Consider the following 21414-nt stretch of genomic DNA (forward strand, 5'->3'; position numbering starts at 1 on the left):
TGTTCTTTTGGGGGGAGTTTTTCCCCCAAATAGTCATTGGACATTTATAAAATCTGTCAGACACTATTCTAAATGTTTCACGTTTTCTCTAATTTAATCCTCACTGAATTGCTGTAAGTCCAGTTCACCGATGAGGAAATTGAGGAATAGAGAGAGTAAGTAGTTTCCCGAAGTCTTATAGCTAGTAAGTGGAAAAGCAATATTCAGACCCAAGCAGATACCATTAAAATTGGCTAGTCAGGTACAAGAAACCACAAAACTGTATAGGAAAACAGGTGACCCTAAAGGATACACTCTGCTGCTTTCAAATCATCTCCATTTATCGGGAATCACACTTGAGCTTCCTTAGAGAAAAAAAAGTAGTATCCACTAGAAAAACTGATTTTCTTTATGCTCAACTCAGATAGTGTAAAACTACTGGAGTCCATTTTATTTGAACTGATCATTCCCAAAGTTAAATCTGATAATGTATACACCATAGTTAAAATCATTTTATTCCATGAAAATTTTAAAAATGTTCTCTTATTTATACTGCCTAAATCACTTTGTTAAGTTTTTTACTATCACTTATTTTAAAGTACACATTTTGTCTACTTTTACCCTGGGATAAATCGATACATTTTTAATCTGAATAAATTATGGCTTTAGTTTTATATTTGCTTTCCCAATTAAATTTCCCATTTTTATTATGGTAGCATAGCCACCAAAGATACCTAACCTTTTCCTTTTAAATGTAAAAACCACTTTTTCTGACTCCAGAAAATTACCTTTCAGTATTCGTGCATCAAGTCTATCAATCTGTGTGTATCAGGAAGAAACTGAGGGAAAAAATGAAATTGTATGTATCTTTGTCAGTTGATGACATTTAAACCATTTCTGAAATGATGTCAGGAAAAAAATAACTTTATTCTGTCAGTACAGGTATGTGACTAAATAAAACAGTCTTCAAAATTATGAAAGGCCACCTAAAGTTCTCAATCATCAAAATCTTTAGATAACTAAAGTTAAACACCAAAATACTTACTTGAGTTCTCGTCTCTCCTTTTGGCTGTTACATAGGAAGTTTCCAAACTGGCAGGAATAAATGTGATGTTGAATGTGAATCAAAAACCTCTCATTGAACTCAAAGGCACAGGGAAATTGTTCCATTAACTGCCAAACACACTCAATGAACTGGTCAATAACGGGAGAGATTTCTTTTGGATCACCATCTAGATTGCCGTATCTATAAAACAAAGCATTACAGACTTTTAAAGGTAAGAATTATTTTTAAATTAGAAAGCCATAAATGCAAAAACCATCATAAAAGCAACCCCAGTTCCTAAATAAGTCTTACCTTACAAACTTGCAATGACAAAAAAGTGGAAAAACAACTTTTTAAATTCAGATTTCCAGAGCAACTTTGTAGTGAAGGTATGGATAGAAGGGATGTGTTCATGTTATAGTTACAAAAGGAAGCATTAGTGCAAAACATAAAATTCAAAGACACTTTCCACAGAAAAGGGGCATTTTAAAATTAATTCCTTAAAAGTACATTAGAACTTTAAAAATAAATGTTGCACTTTATGAGCGGGTAAGAAGAAACGTCCGAACCGCTTTAGGGCTCTTCATTTTTTGCACTGTCTTGCTGGGAAGGAACGAGGAAGAAAGACAACTTGGTTTCCCATACTGCCAGGAGCATTCCCATTTCTAAAGCAGTTAAAGCTTGTCACATGATTTATTTCCATGTGACCACAGATTCCACATGTATTTTTATTACATCTCTCAGTGCTTTGCTTTTCAAGAGCACATCAGACTCTTCTCCCTCAAATTTGTATTGATTTTAAAATGAAGACTCCTTAGCCCTTTACACTATGAGTTTTACAGAGAATCCCAAAGGATGTATTGGTGTCATCAAAGACAAAATCATATAGAACCTCATGTTAGTAACGGAGCATCACCTTGAGGAAGAGAAACGAGCAATGGTCAGTTTCAGAGTTTTCCCAAGAGTGGGAACATTGGAAATTGTCTAGAAACTTCTCAGATGTTACAGTTTCTCACCTTTGGTAGCTTTAAAAAGGGTTGCCTAGTATTAATATATTTTTTCCTCATCAGACAAATATTACCTAGCTGATCTTCAGTCATTTCCATATTCGTTCTGTCATCTGTCTCCTATCTTGGAGATCCTAATTGCCTAGCAGATAGTGTTAACAGAACCCCAAAACTGAAAATATGATGTTAAGAAGTTTATCTAATTGAGGACTTTAATTTTCTCATTTGTAAAATGGAATTCCTATGCTTTCCTGGAAAAAATAATTATAAAAATAGAATTCCTGAAAATCACAGTGCTGAAAGCAAAAAACTACAAAAATATTCTTGGGCAGTTGCATGCACTTAGAATTTTAAGAAAACATTTGAAAAAATATATATCACACTAATGAAACTTAACATGCTGCCTAACTTTAATCACCAAAGACTAAACTAAGTACAGCCATACCATTTAACATTCAAAGAGTAAAGAGCTCCAGAACGCAATACAGCCATCAACAACACTGACAAAAGGAGGCTGGTGGCTCCAAAAACAATAGCACAGGGTGTAGTAGAGTGGCCTAGTTATACTTTTTGAACATCCATGCTACAACCCTGTAGAAGGATGCTATCCCCATTCCACAAATAAGAGACCAAAGGTCAGAGAGGACAGATGCCCAGGGCAGACAGTGAATACCATGGCCTGGATCTGGCGTTGGATCCAGGATCTGTGTTTGGCTCTGAAGCCTGGGCCACTATCCTTCATCACGCCTCCAGAGACATCTGGGACAAACTGCATTCTGATACAAATGCCTTAGAATTACAGAAGAGCAAAGAGAAACTGTTCCACAGGCATTTCACAACTTGCAGCCTAAAGTGAATGTCTACGCATCTAAAATTGAGTAATTTAGTAAGTCAAATGTGTATGGCAGGAGAAAGGGACAGCTGATCCTGACTAGGACAATTAACGAACAAGCATTTTCTGTCTATTCTAGAACAATTTAACATTAGTTTGTTCTACCCAACTATTACCAAGAGGAATCAGAGTCGTAACTTCATTTATCTATGATATGACATATACAACAAAACTTAAACTTTCTGAATAAGACACAAACTTCAAAAACAAGACTATTTTCCCACAGACATTCAATTGAAAATTTCAGAAACAGTGCTTTTATTTTAAACATTCAAAGCAAGAGAGTGTTAAAGATTACTTACCTGTGATTAAACTTATGACCAAAGGAAATCCAGTCCTTTTCAATTAATACCTACATAAGAAAGAATATAACTATCATGGAGAGAAGCAAACAGAAAAATAAGAGATCACACCCCCAATAATGTTGAGGAATTCACAGGCACTTGCAGCAGAAGTCACCATCTTCAAGTAACCTGCAAATGCGTGTACAGGCATTATCCACCCATATAGAGATGCAGGTGGCAAGGGCAAAGTTGAAGGTCATCCATAAGAACAGTGAATGGAAACGGATGGATAAAAATGTAGGAACCCCACCCACTGAATGCTTCCTGTGTGCCAGGCGCCGTTCACATTCCTTTACATATGATCTCATTTAACTGTGGGATAGGTATTCTCACTCTTTTAGAGGGGAAACTGAAGGAAAGAGTTGTCATATTCACCCAAGATCATGCTACTAGCAAGCAGATATCATTTCACAGCCCAGCTCTCCACTCCAAACCCCATCTCAACCAATGTGTGATGCTGCCTCTCAGTATGTCAATTACCAACCTCTTGACAAAAAACACATGGGAATGTTTTTCAGTGATCTTTTCTGCACATTAGAAGAATTCTAACATGATGGCTTTGGGGTATATTTGAAGTCTTAGTCCTACTTTGGAATTAGGGTTAACATGAATTTATAAGTATGAAGCAGTCCAGATTATTATTTTTAAATTTTTATGTTATTTTGGTTTTGTATTTTATATTGTTTTATATTTTAAAATTTATTTTTTAGACAGGATCTCGCTCAGTCACATAGGCTGGAGTGCAGTGACACGATCACAGCTCACTGCACCCCGACCTCCTGAGCATGAGCAATCAGCCAACCTCAGCCACCCAAGTAGCTGGGGCCACAAGTGGGCTCTACCACACCTGGCTTATTTTTTATTATTTTTTGTAGAGACAAGGTCTCACTATGTTGCCCAGCCTGGTCTTGAGTTCTGGGGCTCCAGCAATCCTCCTTCCTCAGCCTCCCAAAATGCTGGGATTACAGGTGTGAGCCACCGCACCCAGCCTGGATTTAGTCAAGTAATATAGATAGTCTGATCAATATCGCCAATGCTCAAAGGGGCCAGAGATTTCCCCTACAAAGAAATATGAACTGGTGGAAGTCTGTTCTTGACAACTCTGAAGACATTTTCTTTAGGTTGTACATTTAATGGGGCACAATGAGAATGAGCTGAAGGTAGAAAAGGATGTGTGCAGGAGAACAGCCTAAGGGCAGTGCATACTGGCAACCTCTTCATCTCCAAATGCAAATGAAGGAATCCAGCCCTCCTCACCTCAGTCCATCAGGGGTCTGAAGCAGGAATAACATTTTGAGGTGTCAATGCTATCACAGGTAACTGGAAGGTCTCTGACACTTCCAAAAAAGGAAAAAGGTCCCAGAGAGGAAGCCTGCCTCTCCTCTCTTGTCTGAGGATGCTGCTGATACTAATAACGGAGACCCAGCAGTAAAGAGATTCCATTAGGGCTCCTTTCTAAGCATCCTGTAGCATGGATCATGATTGACTAAAGCACTTTCTACCAAATTATGATTAAGAGGTTAATTCATTTTAAGGAACTTACACCAGATTAGCCAAAACTTCACCATCCCAGGCTACTATACAATACTCTGTAGTTGAAAGCAACATGTTATCTTTTGATGCCCACCTACAAGGTTCAAACTCTGTAGGAGGATATACTCGTAACTTCAGCAAACAACAACAAGAAAAGGCTGTGAAATGTTCAGTATTCTCTTCCGGAGATATGAAGGACTGCTTAAATCCCAGAAGTGAAAACAGTTTTTCCTACCAAGGACGTTTGGCATGCACAATATAGAAAATTTTTTCCCCAAATATTTTTTCTAAAATGTGTTTTCTGTTATATATTCACATTACCTCAAACCTGAAATACTTATGAGTAAATGATGTATCAAATTGTCTTACAAACTACCAAATATATTTGCCCCAAAACTTCAGTAGCATTGACTTGAAATGGTTTCAATATTCCAGAAATTCACCTCTTTATTCCAAGCCTATCTGATCTCCTCCCCTTTAATCCTGCTCAACTACTAAAAGAAAAATAATGCTGGCAAGAAAACAGTAGTTGAAAAACAGAGGTCCATTCCCGGTCAAGGCATCGCCTGTGGGAATGGCCCAGTGGCCACACTCACCATGAAGCCCTTCAGAGTCCGGTAGTGCGGGTCCAGCAGCAGGCTCGCCACCGAGCACACCTGAGCAGTCCTGTCCCAGCCGTCGGAACAGTGAACAAGCACACTTGCCCCTTCCTCTGAAACTGCCTAGAAAACACACGATCCGCAAAGAGTCACAAGGAATGGCTGTAAAAAGGCAGAACCTTGGATCAGAGCCAGGTTTGTATATTACAGAAAGAAATGGCCAAAACAAAACACCTGTTCATGTATTTAGGACAGAGCCAGAGTGGCCTGTTGCTGGCAGCTAAAGCTTTCTCTTCCCATTCTGTGCATGCACTTAATAAATACAAGCATTCGTCCTATGCAAACGTACCTTCATGGCTTGTCATCTAGTCCACCTCACCCTCTTCCCTCTGGGTTTCCACATTAAGACTTACTGAAATTCTGGAGTTGCTACCGGCCCCACCCATTTCCAAAAAGGAAAAGGCATAAATATAAATTACAAAACTGTGAACTTATAGATAAAAAGATAAGAGTCAAGTAATGGATCCAAGTTTGGGGAAAAGAGGAAAAAACAAAGGTAAAAATGATACCAGAAAATCTCCGCTAAGAATTTCTATTTGCTATTGCAAATACACATCATTTTTACCTGAGTATCTTGGCAGGAAACATACACTGAGAAACATGGGAGAGATTTCATCACAGTATTTATCACTACCTAAAATTCCAGTTTTATTAGTTTATTAATACTCTGTCTCAGCTGAGCGCAGTGGCTCATGCCTGTAATCCCAGCACTTTGGGAAGCCAAGGCGGGTGGATCACTTGAGGTCAGGAGTTTGTGACCAGCCTGACTAACATGGTGAAAACCCATCTCTACTAAAAGTACAAAAATTAGATTGGCGTGGTGGCAGGCACCTGTAATCCCAACTATTCAGGAGGCTGACGCAGGAGAATCACTTGAACCCGGGGGGCAGAGGTTGCAGTGAGCCAAGATCACACCATTGCCCTCCAGCCTGGGAAACAGAGCGAGACTCTGTCTCAAAACAAATAAACAAACATACTGTCTCCCACAGCAGAACATAAGCTCTGTGAGGGAAGAGACTGGATCTGGCTTACTTGCGTCGCATCTATAGAATATAGAATAGTACCTGGCACTAAATAAAGATTTGTTGAATAAATGATTACCTAATAAGGGGGAATATACCATACATAGGACGGAGTGCCCCATAGGGTCGTGGAGTGAGCCTTATGCTGTGCTGAGGCACAGGATCCAAGAAATAAAGAGACAGGACACAGAAATACAAAGAAAATGCAGCTGGGCTCGTGGGGCCACGCTACCTATAAGCAGAGTCAGGTGAGGGTGGCAAGGTGAAGCGAGCGAGCCCCGAATCTCCAGAAGCATGAGTATTTATTGTGTATAGGTTAGGGGGCAGGGCAGTGAGTGAAATCATCTTTAAGGATAGTGATAGGGTCGTGAGCAATAAAACATAGGGTTCACCCCCCATTAGATCACCTAGGCCAGGAGGTGGACAGTGCACAGCAAGGGACCCGTTCCCACGAAGGCAAGGGCCGTGTGCAGTAAGGGGTCCACCCCCATTAGGACACCGAGGCTTAAAGGTGGGCCATGCACAGTGAAGAGGGTACAGTGTGCAATACTTCTATCTATGGGAAACTACTACTAAGAAGATTTATGGGAGGATGCTTTAAGTCACATAGCAGTGACAGAGCTGTCATGGTTACCGCCACCTTCTGGCAGCTTCCAATGGATTCTATGGGAAGATGCTTTTCAAGCAGCACAGTAGCAAGAGCTGATAAAGTTCACAGTCACCAAGGTGGATTGCCGTTCTGAGGGCAGCCTTCCACAAGAACTGGAGCAAGGTCCTACAACTCCTTTACCAGGAGTGGCTCTTGCCCCAAGCCTGCCATACAGCGGGTATCTTTACGATACTGAACGCTGTTGCCTGGGCCATGGATTCTTGTCCTGGTATAACTGTTTTCCCTTAAATCATGCTCTACACTGTGTCTGCTCTAGGCATTCCTCCAATTATAAGCTACTTATCCTTTAATTCATGCTCTGTACTGTATCCACTCTAGGCATTCCTCTGATTATGAACTAAGATATAATTATAGGTATATATGTAGGGAAATATTCTTTAGGCACTCATACTATCAACTATTATATGATTATATATAGAGGATTATATAAAGGGAGACTTCAAGCCCTATTTCTATAAACTAATATATGATTATGTAAAGGATTATATAAAAGGAAATAGCTGAGTAGTAACACTATAAAGTGAGATATTCCTCAAGCCCTAACTGTGCCAGGGTTCTGCTTAGCTCTCATTCCTCGGTGCCTATATGGGTAGTTACCCACACCATGGCATTGGGGAATGCAAGGTTCTCTTTAGGTATAAATCTGAGGAATTTATTTTTTTTAAAAAAACTAAACAACACAAAGACACTGCATTCTAAAACAGCTTATATGAAAGTTACAGCAACATTTGCTATGGCAGAATGGAATCTACCTTCCAGCTACAGAAACATGACTTTGGCTAAAAGAAGGATCTATTGGATGTAAGCCCCAAGCCCTTCTCACTGAAGTAACTCACATTTGGTTGTATTCTACAAAAAAGTTCTTTCCTCCATCCAGGATTAAACCTAATGGAAGAAAATACTCTGGAAATATTTGCTCACAGCGCTGACACACTGTCACCTAAGCACTGTATTATTTGGCAAAATCACATCTTCACTGCACAAACTATATGGAGTTCTACAAAGCCAGCTATCCTGTCAGTGCAGTGCAGCTTAGGGCAGGGAAGCCCATGGCGGGGTATCCCCATTTTGAAGTCAGAGTGTCTTGCTGATCTGTCCCTTAATTTCTCCACAATTGCATACCTTTGCAATGAAGATTCCTGCATCCATTATGGCCTTAATGTGCCTTAGCCAGCCAGAGTTCTCCAGACCCCACAGGAAGTCACTCATGGAGGGAGATTTAAGTTCACACACTGCAAGATAAATCATGTTATAAAAGCAAAATCAAGGTATGCTCTCATTTTACATATGCTCATGTTTTATAGGTAGTTTGTTAATGATTCCTTTCTTATAATAGATATTTTCTGGAAGACTTAAGTCAAAATAAATACCCATGTTTACTAAACTTGATTCTATTGAACCATTTCAAGGAAGGCTTCTTTGCTCACAGGGAATACTACACTTGTTTACAAGTATATATGTAAAGTTTAAATCCTAATATTAATGAAAATCATTAAGAGTTCTGGCAGAAAACATCTATTTGCCTTTCCAGCAAAGATATTAAAAATGGGGCACTAAGGAATACTTGAATTCAGAGTGCTATGGGAAAAAATCATATAACTCATTGTAGCACCTACCCACTTAGAAGTTTCCATCACCCAGCCACTTAAGATTAGGAGTGTTGTAAAAACAAGACAGAGCGATCCTAAAATTCTTAAATGCACATGATCAAACTCCTCTTGCCAATAACTCCCACCCAATGGGAGTAAGGCCTTTAAGCTTCAAAATAAGATATATACCTCTGATCCAATTCTACAGCATCAGGGTAGGGGCTTTCCCTTTGGGTGAAAAGGAAGAAAACCTAGGATCCCAATGATACCTATATTTACCCAACTAAGGCAGGTGTATAAACACTTCTCTATTATTACAAACCACCAACTTTCCCCTCAAGAACTTCTTTTATCTAACATAAAGCATTAAAAAGCTTCAGAGCTAGTGTCCCAAGCACATATTACAAATAGTGCATTCCAAAGACAAGGTTTAGACCTATAAAGCCCTATCAAGTCTTATCAATCAACCACTGAAAATTAAATGATCTACAGATCTTTTAGTTTATTTGATTGTACTCTGTGATACAGTAAACACATGTGGGGAACAGGGAGCCCTCTGTCGTACCCCGACTCCATGAGCAATGAGCTGTGTAATCTTGTACCTGCTATTCCACACTCTGAGCAGCAATTTCTCCATTTTTAAAATGGGGAAGGTGTACTAAATTATATCCTTCCAACTCTACACCCCCAGGTTCAACTTTGTGAATGCTTTGAAAGCACTGTGCATATGGAACACATGGCAACCATTAACAAAAATATTTTATCAGATGCCCTGCCTCCAAGTATGCAGATCAGAGGATTCGCTCTGATTTCCTGAAATATAAAAGCCACACACAAGCCTAAGTAGTTACATTCTGAGACACAGATGACAACAACATTGAAGAAAATAACACTGAAATTCCCAGCAAAACCCAACTTAAGAAAACCATATTTTGAGTATGTTCAGGCAAGATTCCAAAATCTTCCTTCCAAAAGCCTACCCCTGACCTGGAAGCACAGCGCTGAAGACCTAATAAGCAGTTGGTGAAGTGGGGGCCCTCTGAATTTGCTCTGATTCAGAGCACTGCCTTTCCAAGGCCACAGTGTTGTCCGCTCAGCACCTCAGGCCCAGCATCACAGGCAGGAAGACACTATGTGTCTGTTAATTACATGCAGAATGGTAAAGAAAATGATGCTTAGTGGGAGGCCAGTGAAAAATACACAGACTGATTCAAAGACCCTATGGCTCTATTAGCCCTGTATCCCTGAACAGTCAGCCGTGGGCTGAGAATTTCCAAGCTTACAGTTTTAATCATTAAAAGGTATGACATATTTTAACATGTAAAGACTAAAAAGTAATGTAACACACCCAGACAATGAAATACTATTCAGTGATAAAAGGTGATGAGCTACCAAAAGACATAGAGGGAAGTTAAATGCACAGTGCGAAAGGAAGGAAGCCAACTTTTCATTGAAAAGACTACATATTATATGAAGTCAATTGTATAATCTCCTGGAAAAGGCAAAACTATGGAGACAGCCCAAAAATCACTGGCTGCCAGGGTTTAGGGTGGTGAGAGGAATAAATAGGTGGAGCACAAGAATGTTCAGGGCAGGAAAACAATTCTGTCCACTATGACAGTGCATACATTCATTATCAAACATCTGTCAAAACCCACAGAATGTCCAACGGCAAGAGTGAACCCTACAGTGGACTTGGATACTGATGTGCCAGTGCAGGTGCACTGCTCACAACAATGCACCACTCTACGAAGGACGTTAATGATGGGGGAGGCTGTGCATGTGTGCGGGCAGGGCAAGATGGGACTCTCTGTACCTTCTGTTCAATTTTGCTGTGAATCTAAAACTGCTCTTTAAAAAAAAGTACTTAGGTAAACTTAAAGAACCGAAGCAGCGTGTAATTCTCTTCCCTTTCGCGGCCATCACCTAAGCGGGAGCTGCCAAAATGAAGTCCAATCCCTTGTGACTTCCGACCGAAGCAAGAATCGCAAAAGGCATTTCAATGCACCTTCCCACATTCACAGGAAGATTATGTCCTCCCCTCTTTCCAAAGAGCTGAGACAAAAGTACAACGTTCGATCCATGCCCATCCGAAAGGATGATGAAGTTCAGGTTGTACGAGGACACTATAAAGGTCAGCAGACTGACAAAGTGGTCCAGGTTTACAGGAAGAAATACGTAATCTACATTGAACGGGTGCAGCGGGAAAAAGCTAGTGGCACAACTGTCCATGTAGGCATTCACCCCAGCAAGGTGGTTATCACTAGGCTAAAACTGGACAAAGACCGCAAAAAGATCCTTGAACGGAAAGCCAAATCTCGCCAAGTAGGAAAGGAAAAGGGCAAATACAAGGAAGAAACAATTGAGAAGATGCAGGAATAAAGTAACCTTATATACAAGTTTTGATTAAAACTTGAAATGAGGAAAAAAAAAAAGTACTTAAAAACATAATCATGTAACAGACACTCAGCTTGGCCACAACTGCTTCACATCTCGCTTAAGAAATAAACAACACACACACACACACACACACACACACACACACACACACACACACACACAGGCTGGGCACAGTGGCTCAAACCTGTAATCCCAGCACTTTGAGAGGCCAAGGCAGAGGATCATTTGAGCCCAGGAGTTCAGACCAGCCTGGATAAAGTAGTGAGACTCAGTCTCTACAAAAAAGATTTTTTAAATGCCTGGAGTCCTAGCTACTTGGGAGGCTGAGGCAAGACGATCACTTGAACCCAGGAGTTTGAGGCTGCAGTGAGCCATGATCATGCCATCCCACTCCAGCCTGGGTGATGACAGAGCCAGATTCTGTCTCTTAAAAAAAGAAAGCTACAAATAAAGTCTCGTATTCTCCTGCTTCTTTTCTTTGAAGTTTGTTAATATTCCCAAGAATTTTTTGTCCTTTCACTACCTACATACTAGCTGTGTGGGCTTGGGGAAGTTACTTAGTCTCTCTGTGCCTCACTTTCCTCAGATGTAAAGTGGTAATAGCCTCCGTATCAAAGGGTTACTGTTATTTATGTTAGCCCATATTACTACTATTATCCTCAAATAATATTTTATATGTATTCAAATTTACATATATATCAGTCTTTGTAATTTGTCTTCATCCAACTTTTTTAGATATCCATATTATATAAGTAAATTTCATTAATTTTAACAGCTATATAATATTCCACTCTATATCTCAAATTATCCATTCCCCTACTGGTGACAATTGTTTCCTCTTTTTCAATATTTACAAACAGTACAGTTAAAAAAAATCTTTTCACAATCTCCTTGTGGAAAGTCTCCCTGTACCTGGATTTCTATAAATGAAATGGGCTGGGTCAGAGGGTTCCTGAGTCTTCAGCTCTATCACATACAGTTGGCCCTGTGTACTCTCGTACTCCACATCCTTGGAGCCAACCAACCACAGAGCAGAAATATTTGGGGAAAAAAAAGGAACAATAACAACAAAAAATAATGCTAACAGAAAACAATACAGTGTAACAACTGTTTACACAGCATCCACACTGCAGTAAGTATTGTAAGCTAGAGATAATCTTAGATCTGTGGGAGGAGGTGCATAGGTTCTATGCAAATTCACCATGTTATTAGGTAAGGGACTTGGGCATGTGGATTTGGGAATCTGGGGACTGGAAACAATTCTCCTTGGATACTGAGGGATGACTCTACTGCCAAATTGCTCTTGAAAAGGGCTGCAGTGGTTTTTGATCTCACCAGCAGGTGGTAACATTCGTTTCCCCATATCCCAACTAACGCTGGGTAACGCTGATGCTTTAAGTTGTGCCCATCTTACAATATTTCTCTAAGAATATTAATGCCAGTTTTTGTTTTCTTCTCTGGATTTTATTTTGTTTTCTAGACTTTTGAAAATTTGTTTGCTTACATATGTGTGTTGGGGGGTGTGGTCTCTGTCATGCATGTTGAGCTTTCCTCAATTTTCTGGTAATTTCTGCCTGTCCGTTCACATATAAGAGTAAGACACAGGAAGCTGGCTGGCAGTGCCATGTGCCATGTGCAGGCTTTCTTAGCTGCTAGGCTTTGCGATGGGGGATTTGGCTGATGGAACAATCTGCAAGTCCTTTGTCTTGGATGTTTGCAGGCCCCAGCATGGAATCTTCCAAACACCTGAGTGCATCGTATTGGATGCCAACTTCCTAAGAGGAGAACTGGGCAGTAACCATGGGTCTCATTCTTCCATACTTAGACTTTCACTTAACCTGTTTTTCCCTGGCATTCCCTGCCCCTCTTGCAGCTTTGCCTGGTGCTCCTGATCCAAGTCCCCATAGTCAACATTTCCAGAAAGGCTGACTTTCCAGAAAGTGCATCACCATCTTCTCTTGTGGAAGTGTGGGAAGAGCCTTCACTAGGCTGTACAGGGGAGGAAGGAGGCTTGGATCCAATGAACTGCTTCTTGTGCAAACGTTCAGCTAGTCCTCTTGTTTCAGAGACACCTGATAGCTCGAATTCCAGAGATTGTCTAAGGATCTGCACTTCTATTTGGCTTTCTTTGGGGGTTCTCATACTTCTGCCATAAACTGCAGCTTTTTTTTCTAGTCTTTTTTTCTAGTCTATTTATCACTCATCCATTTATGTTGCAGCTTTTATATTTCTGTTTCCATTACCTCCTCTTCCAATCTCTTATCCTTTTGTATTTTTGCCTTTTTTTCCATTTCATTATCACTTTAGTGGGGAATCAGAAGGAAGTGGGTAAATTACTGTATGTTGTGTTTAACTGGAACAGAAACAAGAAATTTGGGCCTGTGCAAGCCATCTGCTGGAACTGAGATCCCCTACATCAAACTGAGCTGTTAAAAAAAAAAACCACTCATGCACTCCAGGCAATGACCAGGAAACCAATCTCTGCCCGGACCCGGCATGAGGAAAAGAAAAATCTGAAACCCTGGGCCTGGTCTCACACGTGTGAGATCCAAACACACCTTCCTTATGCACAGAAGCCCCCAAGAGGAGGAATTCTCATGTTGGGCCAAAAATCTCAGACGCCCAACAGATGCAAACCAAAAGCTGCTTAGGAGCAATGCTTCCACTATTCTGTAGAATCCCACAGAAAAAGCTGCACTGAAGGCAAGTTTACAACATACCACAAAACAGCATTCATGATGATGGCAGCAGGCAAATGAAAAAGATACAGGATGAGCACCCCGAGAACCCGATATGATAGAGCAGTCATCTGGAACAGTATTTAACCTAAAGGTTACTGGAACTGGAGCAGGAGGATGGAAGGCTCCCACACACATAACAGGTGGTGTTCCCGACGTGTCTGGACTCACTCTTCCAGTGGTTCTGGGAGGAATCGCTGTTGGCCACTGCAGTGGGGTCCCACCCTATCATGTCAGCTAATTCACAGCCAGGCTTCCTGAGAGTCTCTAGTCTGGATGGTTCCAGGTGAGGGTTTGATACAGGTATTTTGCATGTTTGGAAAGACATGAAGCGGCAGCTGAAGCAGCCGTCCCCACCCACTCCAATCTGTCGTCACTCCCCTGCCTCCGATGGCCAGTCCTGTGCCCCCCAGGGACACCTGACACAGGAGAAGCAGCCTCCACAGGCGTTCCCTCCAGCCCCCACTGCAGGCCTTCGCCAGTGACTTGTCCTCTGCTCTTCCAGGCACCCAGCTCTGCACCCTACATCCCCGACGTCTCCTGAAAACAAGGCCCTTTCCAAACCACTGCTCACTGTCCTGCTTCCCTGATCAAACTCGCTGACACTTCCAGATATTTTATCAGCAGGGATTTCACATTAGCTTAGTCTGCCATCTTGGGGAAATAGGAAGACCTCCTTGTTTAACTTAGATTTTAGTATTATGTGAACTAAACTGTACATCTGAGTAATAATCATGACATACGCATGGGCAATAGCATGTAGCAATGTTTCAGGGCTTCAGAGGCAGACACAGCTGCACTCAAACTTCAGCTCTGCCCATGCCCAAGATGGTCACTTGGGCTCGTTACTGAGCCTTGCTGTCTTCAAACAGAAAATGGGGATAAAAATACCTTCCTCAAACAGTTGTTGTGAAGATGATATAAGATAATACAAATAAGCGTTACACTGCCATAAAGAATATTCCCAAAAATGGCGGCTATGATACATATTTTATTATCTGTCCCTCCAGCAGAGTGTCCCGGGAGGAAGGAAGTGTTAGACACCCTCGAACATGTGAACGCTGAAGTATGAAAAGTTAAGGCATGAAGTGATCAATGGCAGAAAGACATCTCAAATGCAGGCCTTTCAAAAGACGAACCTAGAGTTTTTGCCACCACACCGTAGCTACCTTGGTGGGCTACATACCAGATACCAGACACTCTTCTAAATGCTTTATATAGATTAGCCTTAGCTTTTCAATCCTCAAACAATCATTATGAGGAAGGCACTTATTATTCTCATTTTTGATGCGTGGAAACCAGCGCAAACAGAGGCTCAGGGCTTGTCCAAAGTCTCCCAGCTGATGGATAAGTGGTGAGGCTAGGATCCAGCCTGGCTCCGGGGTTCATGCTCTTAATCAATGCCTCTCAACCTCAGCTTGTTATTTTTTCATAATTCAACATGAACCAATCTTGGTTCCCAAATACCAACAGCTTAAAGGCTGTGCTTTCTATTACTTATAATAGTGCCGCCCTGATGTAGTAATAACTAGTCACATGTGGCTCTGAAACACTTGAAATATGTCCAGTCTGAATTGAGACAGATATGCTGTTAAGTGTAATATAAGTCAAATTTTAAAGGCATAGTACACAAAAAAACATGCAAAAACACCTCTTTATTAGCTTTTTATTCTGATAACGTTAAAATGATAACATTTGGGATATACTGGGTTAAATAAATGTTATTAAATGATATAAATATTATATATATGACATAAATAATATGAAAATTTCTTTTTACTTTAATGTGGCTACCAGAAAGTTTAAAATTTCAAATGTTTTCTGTACTTGTGTCTTGCATTATACTTCTATGCACACTGTTGACTTAGATTGCTCAAGGAAGTTTAATCAGAAGTCTTCAAACGTTTTTGCACATGTACCTCTAAAACATATTCCCTTATACATCCTGAGATGATGCATCACAGCACGACTGAGGGTGTGATGAAGGATATGTTTGTTTTTTTGTAAGGTGGCAACAAGGCAATTAGGAAGGGAGCTGGGAAGGGAGACCCAGCTTTGGCCCCCGGAGCATTCTGAGGCCGGGAATGTAATGGTAGTAAAAAGGACATACAGAAGTTGATGATCTAAAAGCTGAATTCCATAAGGTAATATACCCAGGGTGAACCTCAAAAAGTCTTCCTATGAACTCAGGGGTGCATGGCCCAGCTGGAAGACAGACAGCAGAATCTGATGCAAAGGATAAAAGGCCAAATGCCAGCCACAAGGTAAAACTGAGCAAGCCCTGTCCTTCTAGAGATCTGTCGCCTCGTGACAATGCCCAGCAACACTGGAGAGGCCCTCCAAGCATCAGACTCACTTCTGCCTGTGCACACGGCCCTGAGACACAGCCCAGTGGGAAGCATGGCAAATTCCAGCACCTTCCATGAGCACTCACCACTCCCTGGATGCCTGCTGTTTGGGCTTTCTGTCCAACCCCAGGCCGTGACACAAAGTGTTCAACTTAATCCTAAAATACACACATTCCACTGTGTGAAGTCTCAGGATGCAGATAACATTCTCTTGCAGTCTTTTTTTTTTTTGCTAAAAAGGGCAAACTTTGAAGTAGTCATTGTAGGGCTTAGGCTAGTTAGCAGGCTTGTAGAGTATCTTGGCCTCCAAGCTCTGAGGCTCAGCCCTGCAACAAAAGATCCTTCCCTTCCCACAAGGCATGTTAATGACTACAAGCTTAAAAATAAAGACACCAGGCTTGCCAGCTAACCTAGAGATGGCCTGCGACAAAAGCAAGAGAGGAATGGATGGCCACAGGACCAGGCCCTAGAATGTTCTGCCAGAGAGAATGTCCTCATGCTTCTCTGTCCGTTTAGCTCTCAGCAACGGGACAGGCTGCTGCAACGCTCACCACGTCAGCACTAAGAAGACTCCTTGTTTAACATTTCTGTTTTCAGGAACATTAAAACTGCATGCGCTAAGTAAAATAACCCCACCAGGTTCTCAAGCAAAGTGAACCAATGAGAGTGCTTTCTCTCCCTGTGTGCTGAGTGGCAGCTTGAAAAGCAAAGAGGTCTGCAGATGATTAATAGACGTGGCCAGATGGGGGTACCCTCAAGACTGAAACGATTAGCACCTGGATTTTTAAATAGAAAACTGTTGGGTTGGTTTGGATAAACTCAGGATGAGGCAGAAATACTGATTTGTTCACTCTTGTTGCCAAACCCAAACCAATATTTACAAACCATTTTGCTGAACAAAGTTCATTTCAGCTGACATCAGAGGCATATGCCACAAACTGCAGACAACGGGGCTTACTAATCGGGAGTTTCATGCCCGGGTCTTATAATATTTGTTTTATGGCCGGGCACGGTGGCTCACGCCTGTAATCCCAGCACTTTGGGAGGCCGAGGCAGGTGGATCACAAGGTCAAGAGATCAAGACCATCCTGGTCAACATGGTGAAACCCCGTCTCTACTAAAACTACAAAAAATTAGCTGGGCATGGTGGCACGTGCCTGTAATGCCAGCTGCTCAGGAGGCTGAGGCAGGAGAATTGCCTGAACCCAGGAGGCGGAGGTTGCGGTGAGCTGAGATAGCGCCATTGCACTCCAGCCTGGGCAACAAGAGCGAAACTCCGTCTCAAAAAAAAAAAAAGAAAAAAGAAAAAAATATATATATTTGTTTTATATAACAGGATAACTATATGTCATAAACATATATAAACTACAGTTAAAAAATTAAAAAGCAAAGAAAATATATATAATTTTCAGACCTCTGCAAATGTGGAATTTACTTAGAAGAAAATAAGCCTCAGATAATCTGCCTGAGATATTTCCTCTATCACTCTTATTTTCTCCTATACAGTTGCTGGGTGGGGTCAGCAAGGGTGCAAAAAAAGTCTCCATTTGAACCCTGTGAGGTTGGTCTTTCTTGTACCCTGAGATCTGAAGTGGAAACGTACATGGCCCTCCGTTAGTTGCCAGCCCAACACACATCTAAGTTCTGCCAATGTTTGATCTATCCCTTTTCCATTTTGGAGTCGTGAAGCCAAGATCCACAAAATAGTCTTCAAAGAACTGGCAAAATGATGATAATGTCCCTGTACTGAACATCCCACAGGTGAAGCCATTCAAAGAGGACTTAATTATGGCCCATACAATGAAAGTCTTCAGTTTAGCCTACAGGAGCCCCTCACCATATACTCCAGAATACTCATTACCACTGGCCTAAAGGAAATGGAGCAGCAAGTCCATAGAATAATGTGCTAATAGTATTTATGAATGTGAATTTTGTGTCTAAAGACAAATTCTCAGTATATGGTGGTAACCTGTTCTATCTTAGGTTTAACATGTAGTAAGGATAGTAAGATGTAAATATTAATGGCTGAGGTATGTGAAACTTTGCAGCAAATAAAAAACATGTGGCTGGGTGCAGTGAGTTGTGCCTGTAATCCCAGAGCTCTGGGAGGCCAAGGCAGGAAGACTGAGCCTAGGAGTTCAAGACCAACCTGGGCAATGTAACAAGACCCGGTCTCTACAAAAAGATTTTTTTTAATTAGCTGGGTGTAGAGGTGCACGCCTGTAGTTCCAAATAACTCAGGAGGCTGAGGCAGGAGGATCACTTGAGCCCAGGAGTCAGAGGCTGCTGTGAACTACAACTGCACCACTGCACTTCAGCCTGGGCAACAGAGGGAGACCCTCTCTCTTATTTTAAAAATATGTATGTGTGCGCCCATTTTTGTTACATCTGCCATATGTAAATGATGAGGCTTTGTGCTTTTCTCTCAATGAACCCTCATAAACTCCCATCTAGAGTGGATAGAATTATCTTTTTTTTTTATTTTTGAAACTGAGTCTTGCACTATCACCCAGACTGTAGTGCAGTGGCGCGATCTCAGCTCACTGTATCCTCTGCCTCCCGGGTTCAAGCAATTCTCCTGCCTCAGCTTCCAGAGTAGGTGGGACCACAGGAAACACCACCACACCTGGCTAATTTTTGCATTTTTAGTAGAGACAGGGTTTTACCATGTTGGCCAGGCTGTTCTTGAACTCCTGATCTCTGGTGATCCACCTGCCTCAGTCTCCCAAAGTGCTGGGATTACAGGCAGGAGCCACCATACCCAGCGATAGAATTATCTTGATATATTAAGGAGGAATGGCCTCAGATGCTAGCAACACAGCAAATACACTGGGATAGAAATCTAATCCCTTGACTCCACTTTCCATATTATTTTCACTAAAAAAAATAGAGAATAATTAAAAATCAATATACAAACTGAGCCAGGATGAACAGAAATTGAACTGAAGCCAGGATTGAAGGGATGTTAACATCGAAATAGGGAACTCAAAGCAAATGGCACAAGAGAAGCTGAGACTGGGAAAAGGTAGGGACATTGAGAGTCTGGAAACACTGGCATGGATGTACAGTGGCAGGCACTGGAGAGAGGGCCGGGAATCCCGGAAGACTGACGTGGTAGCTACCAATTACTAACGCAGTAAATGAGTGGTACATGCAGGAGAGGACGCAGGGTGGCGATCATTCCAACGCTTCATGCCGGCAGAGAAAGTTTCTAGGACCAACACTCTCATACACTTTGAGACTGTACTGTCACTGGCAAGCAAATACTGAACTGGCAAATGTCAACTAGAGCCTTAGGGAAAACAGCTTCTCTTATCACTAAATTTAGCCACATCTGTCTTGAGTTTGATGGGATACACTTTCTTCTACAAGCACTTACTTTGTAATTGTCCTAGTTCTCTGATTAACAAAACAATACAATAATTCTGAGGGTGAACATTTTAAAATTAATCTTTAAATTGTCTCAGTGAACTGTAAAATACAGCATCACTGGGAGAAATATAGCTACCATTCTCTCCTTAAATCACCTTTTCTGTTCTCCTTTTGATAACGTCAAATAAACTTTCTGGTTTTGACATCCAGTTAAAACATTCAACCATGACTTAACCAGGGAAGGCCCTCACTGAGATCACTAATAAACAAGCATGATCTTTCCTTCCGGCCAGATTTCTGCCCTATGTCAAAACTGGTTACTTCTTTCAGAGTGAATGAATGAAGCATTAGTCTATCCAATGCCTGGCATCCAGAACACCCTCAGTCACTGTTTGATAAACAGATGCACGTCTGAAATAACTGTCAAGGCTCCTGCATGTTTAGGACAGTACTTACTACAAGCAGGTATTGTGCCTGAGGCTCTGTAGAAATCATCTACCCTTCAGGGCAGATTCACTCTGGATTTTCAAAATGGAAAGACTGAATTAAAGAAGTTGACCAGGCCATCCGCGGTTACACAGCCAGTAAGTTGAGCTGGAATCCACCCACAGCACATGCATCCATGCTCTTCCTCTAGCCTATGCCTCTGTGCTTAGTATATGATTGTCCAGATGGGCAGATCCCATCCAGCACTTGAGCAGATGCATTCAGAATCCATCCCCATTCAATACCAGAGAGGCAAAGCGCACACAATTCGTCCATTTCTTTCCTCTAAATGACTGCTCTGTTAGCCTGTGAAGCCTGACAGGCTCACTGGTCTAGCAGATCACTTGTCAAAAAGCTGTACAAGCTGCTATTTCCATGTAGAGCTACCTATTTTCACTGTAATGGGAAAGCGGGTTTTCTATATGGAAACCTAGGCCATGGTGCCAAATTTTGAGAAAAAAAATGACGAGAAATTTCCAGTTATTATGGGTTGTCTCCTCCAATAGCTAAGTAATCTGAGGATATTAGTAATGGTTAAAAACTCAGACTACAGAAAACTGAAGAAGGACCACATTTACAGCCTTTCATTAGCTCACATCTGGTAGAATTTCACAGCATAAATTTGCAGGGAATGTGACAGGAAATACTCACTTTAAAATGAAAAGCTTAAATTTGCAATATCTACAAAAAAAAATGGAATCCGTCTTCCATTTCCTCAAGGCTGAATTAGCCAGCACCCATAAAGACATGAGGTAAGGAAGAACATGTCAAGCAAAAAGGACATCTGAACCGACAGCCAGAAGCTCTCCCCTCTCTGAGCAGAAAGAACTACTTCATGGACACTTTGGAGCGGGGTGTGTCAGGGGCTGTTCCCTTTAGACCTTGGTTCCTCCAAGGCGACTTGACAGGGAGACTGGAGCAGGAAGCAAACATGCGACCGTAATACCCACCACGATGGTGCCTCCCATGACAACTCCAAGTTCCTTGCCTCCAACCATCCTTTCCACACTGAATGAAGACTCCAGTTAATCGGGCCTCAAAACCTTTGCATGGAAGAACGGATCAGATATCATCTCTAGAGCCACCTGATTTTGCCACAAAACATTGTCCACAGTCAATGACCATCATGCCAGGGAGTATTTTTTTAAGTGGTTATATTTTAAGGCCTGCTAAAAAGATTCCAATCTTTCAGAATGGATCTGCTTGGCCCCCCTTTCACACAGCCCCTGACTGCACAATCACCCACATCACTGAGCTGATGCGGGGCCTGCGTCCCACATGCTCTGGGGTCACTTCCCCGGCTCCGCTGTCAGGCTAAGGTTTGCAAGTC

General features: G+C 41.6%; 2 protein-coding genes and 1 pseudogene across 4 annotated transcripts in view; 2 read left to right on the top strand and 1 right to left on the bottom strand.

Annotated features, from left to right (window-relative positions):
* The window catches only part of VPS37A (VPS37A subunit of ESCRT-I), a 91853-nt gene that overhangs the window by 62829 nt on the left and 7610 nt on the right, over positions 1-21414 (top strand). The window lies entirely within an intron of this gene.
* Positions 1-21414, bottom strand: part of MTMR7 (myotubularin related protein 7) — a 118254-nt gene that overhangs the window by 8171 nt on the left and 88669 nt on the right. For both annotated transcript variants that reach the window (XM_032288357.1, XM_032288358.1), the window contains 4 exons: positions 8274-8383; positions 5397-5522; positions 3226-3275; positions 1025-1225 (listed from right to left, as the gene is read on the bottom strand). In XM_032288357.1, the coding sequence (XP_032144248.1) occupies positions 1025-1225; positions 3226-3275; positions 5397-5522; positions 8274-8383 (487 nt within the window). The remainder of the gene's footprint in view (positions 1-1024; positions 1226-3225; positions 3276-5396; positions 5523-8273; positions 8384-21414) is intronic.
* Positions 9962-11162, top strand: LOC116558185 (annotated as a pseudogene). The gene is made up of 2 exons (XR_004271898.1): positions 9962-9978; positions 10624-11162. The product of XR_004271898.1 is annotated as a 60S ribosomal protein L26 pseudogene (transcript).

Source organism: Sapajus apella, unplaced genomic scaffold (genome assembly GCF_009761245.1).
Source record: "Sapajus apella isolate SASKATOON/1434 unplaced genomic scaffold, GSC_monkey_1.0 scaffold21, whole genome shotgun sequence".
NCBI lineage: Eukaryota > Metazoa > Chordata > Mammalia > Primates > Cebidae > Sapajus > Sapajus apella.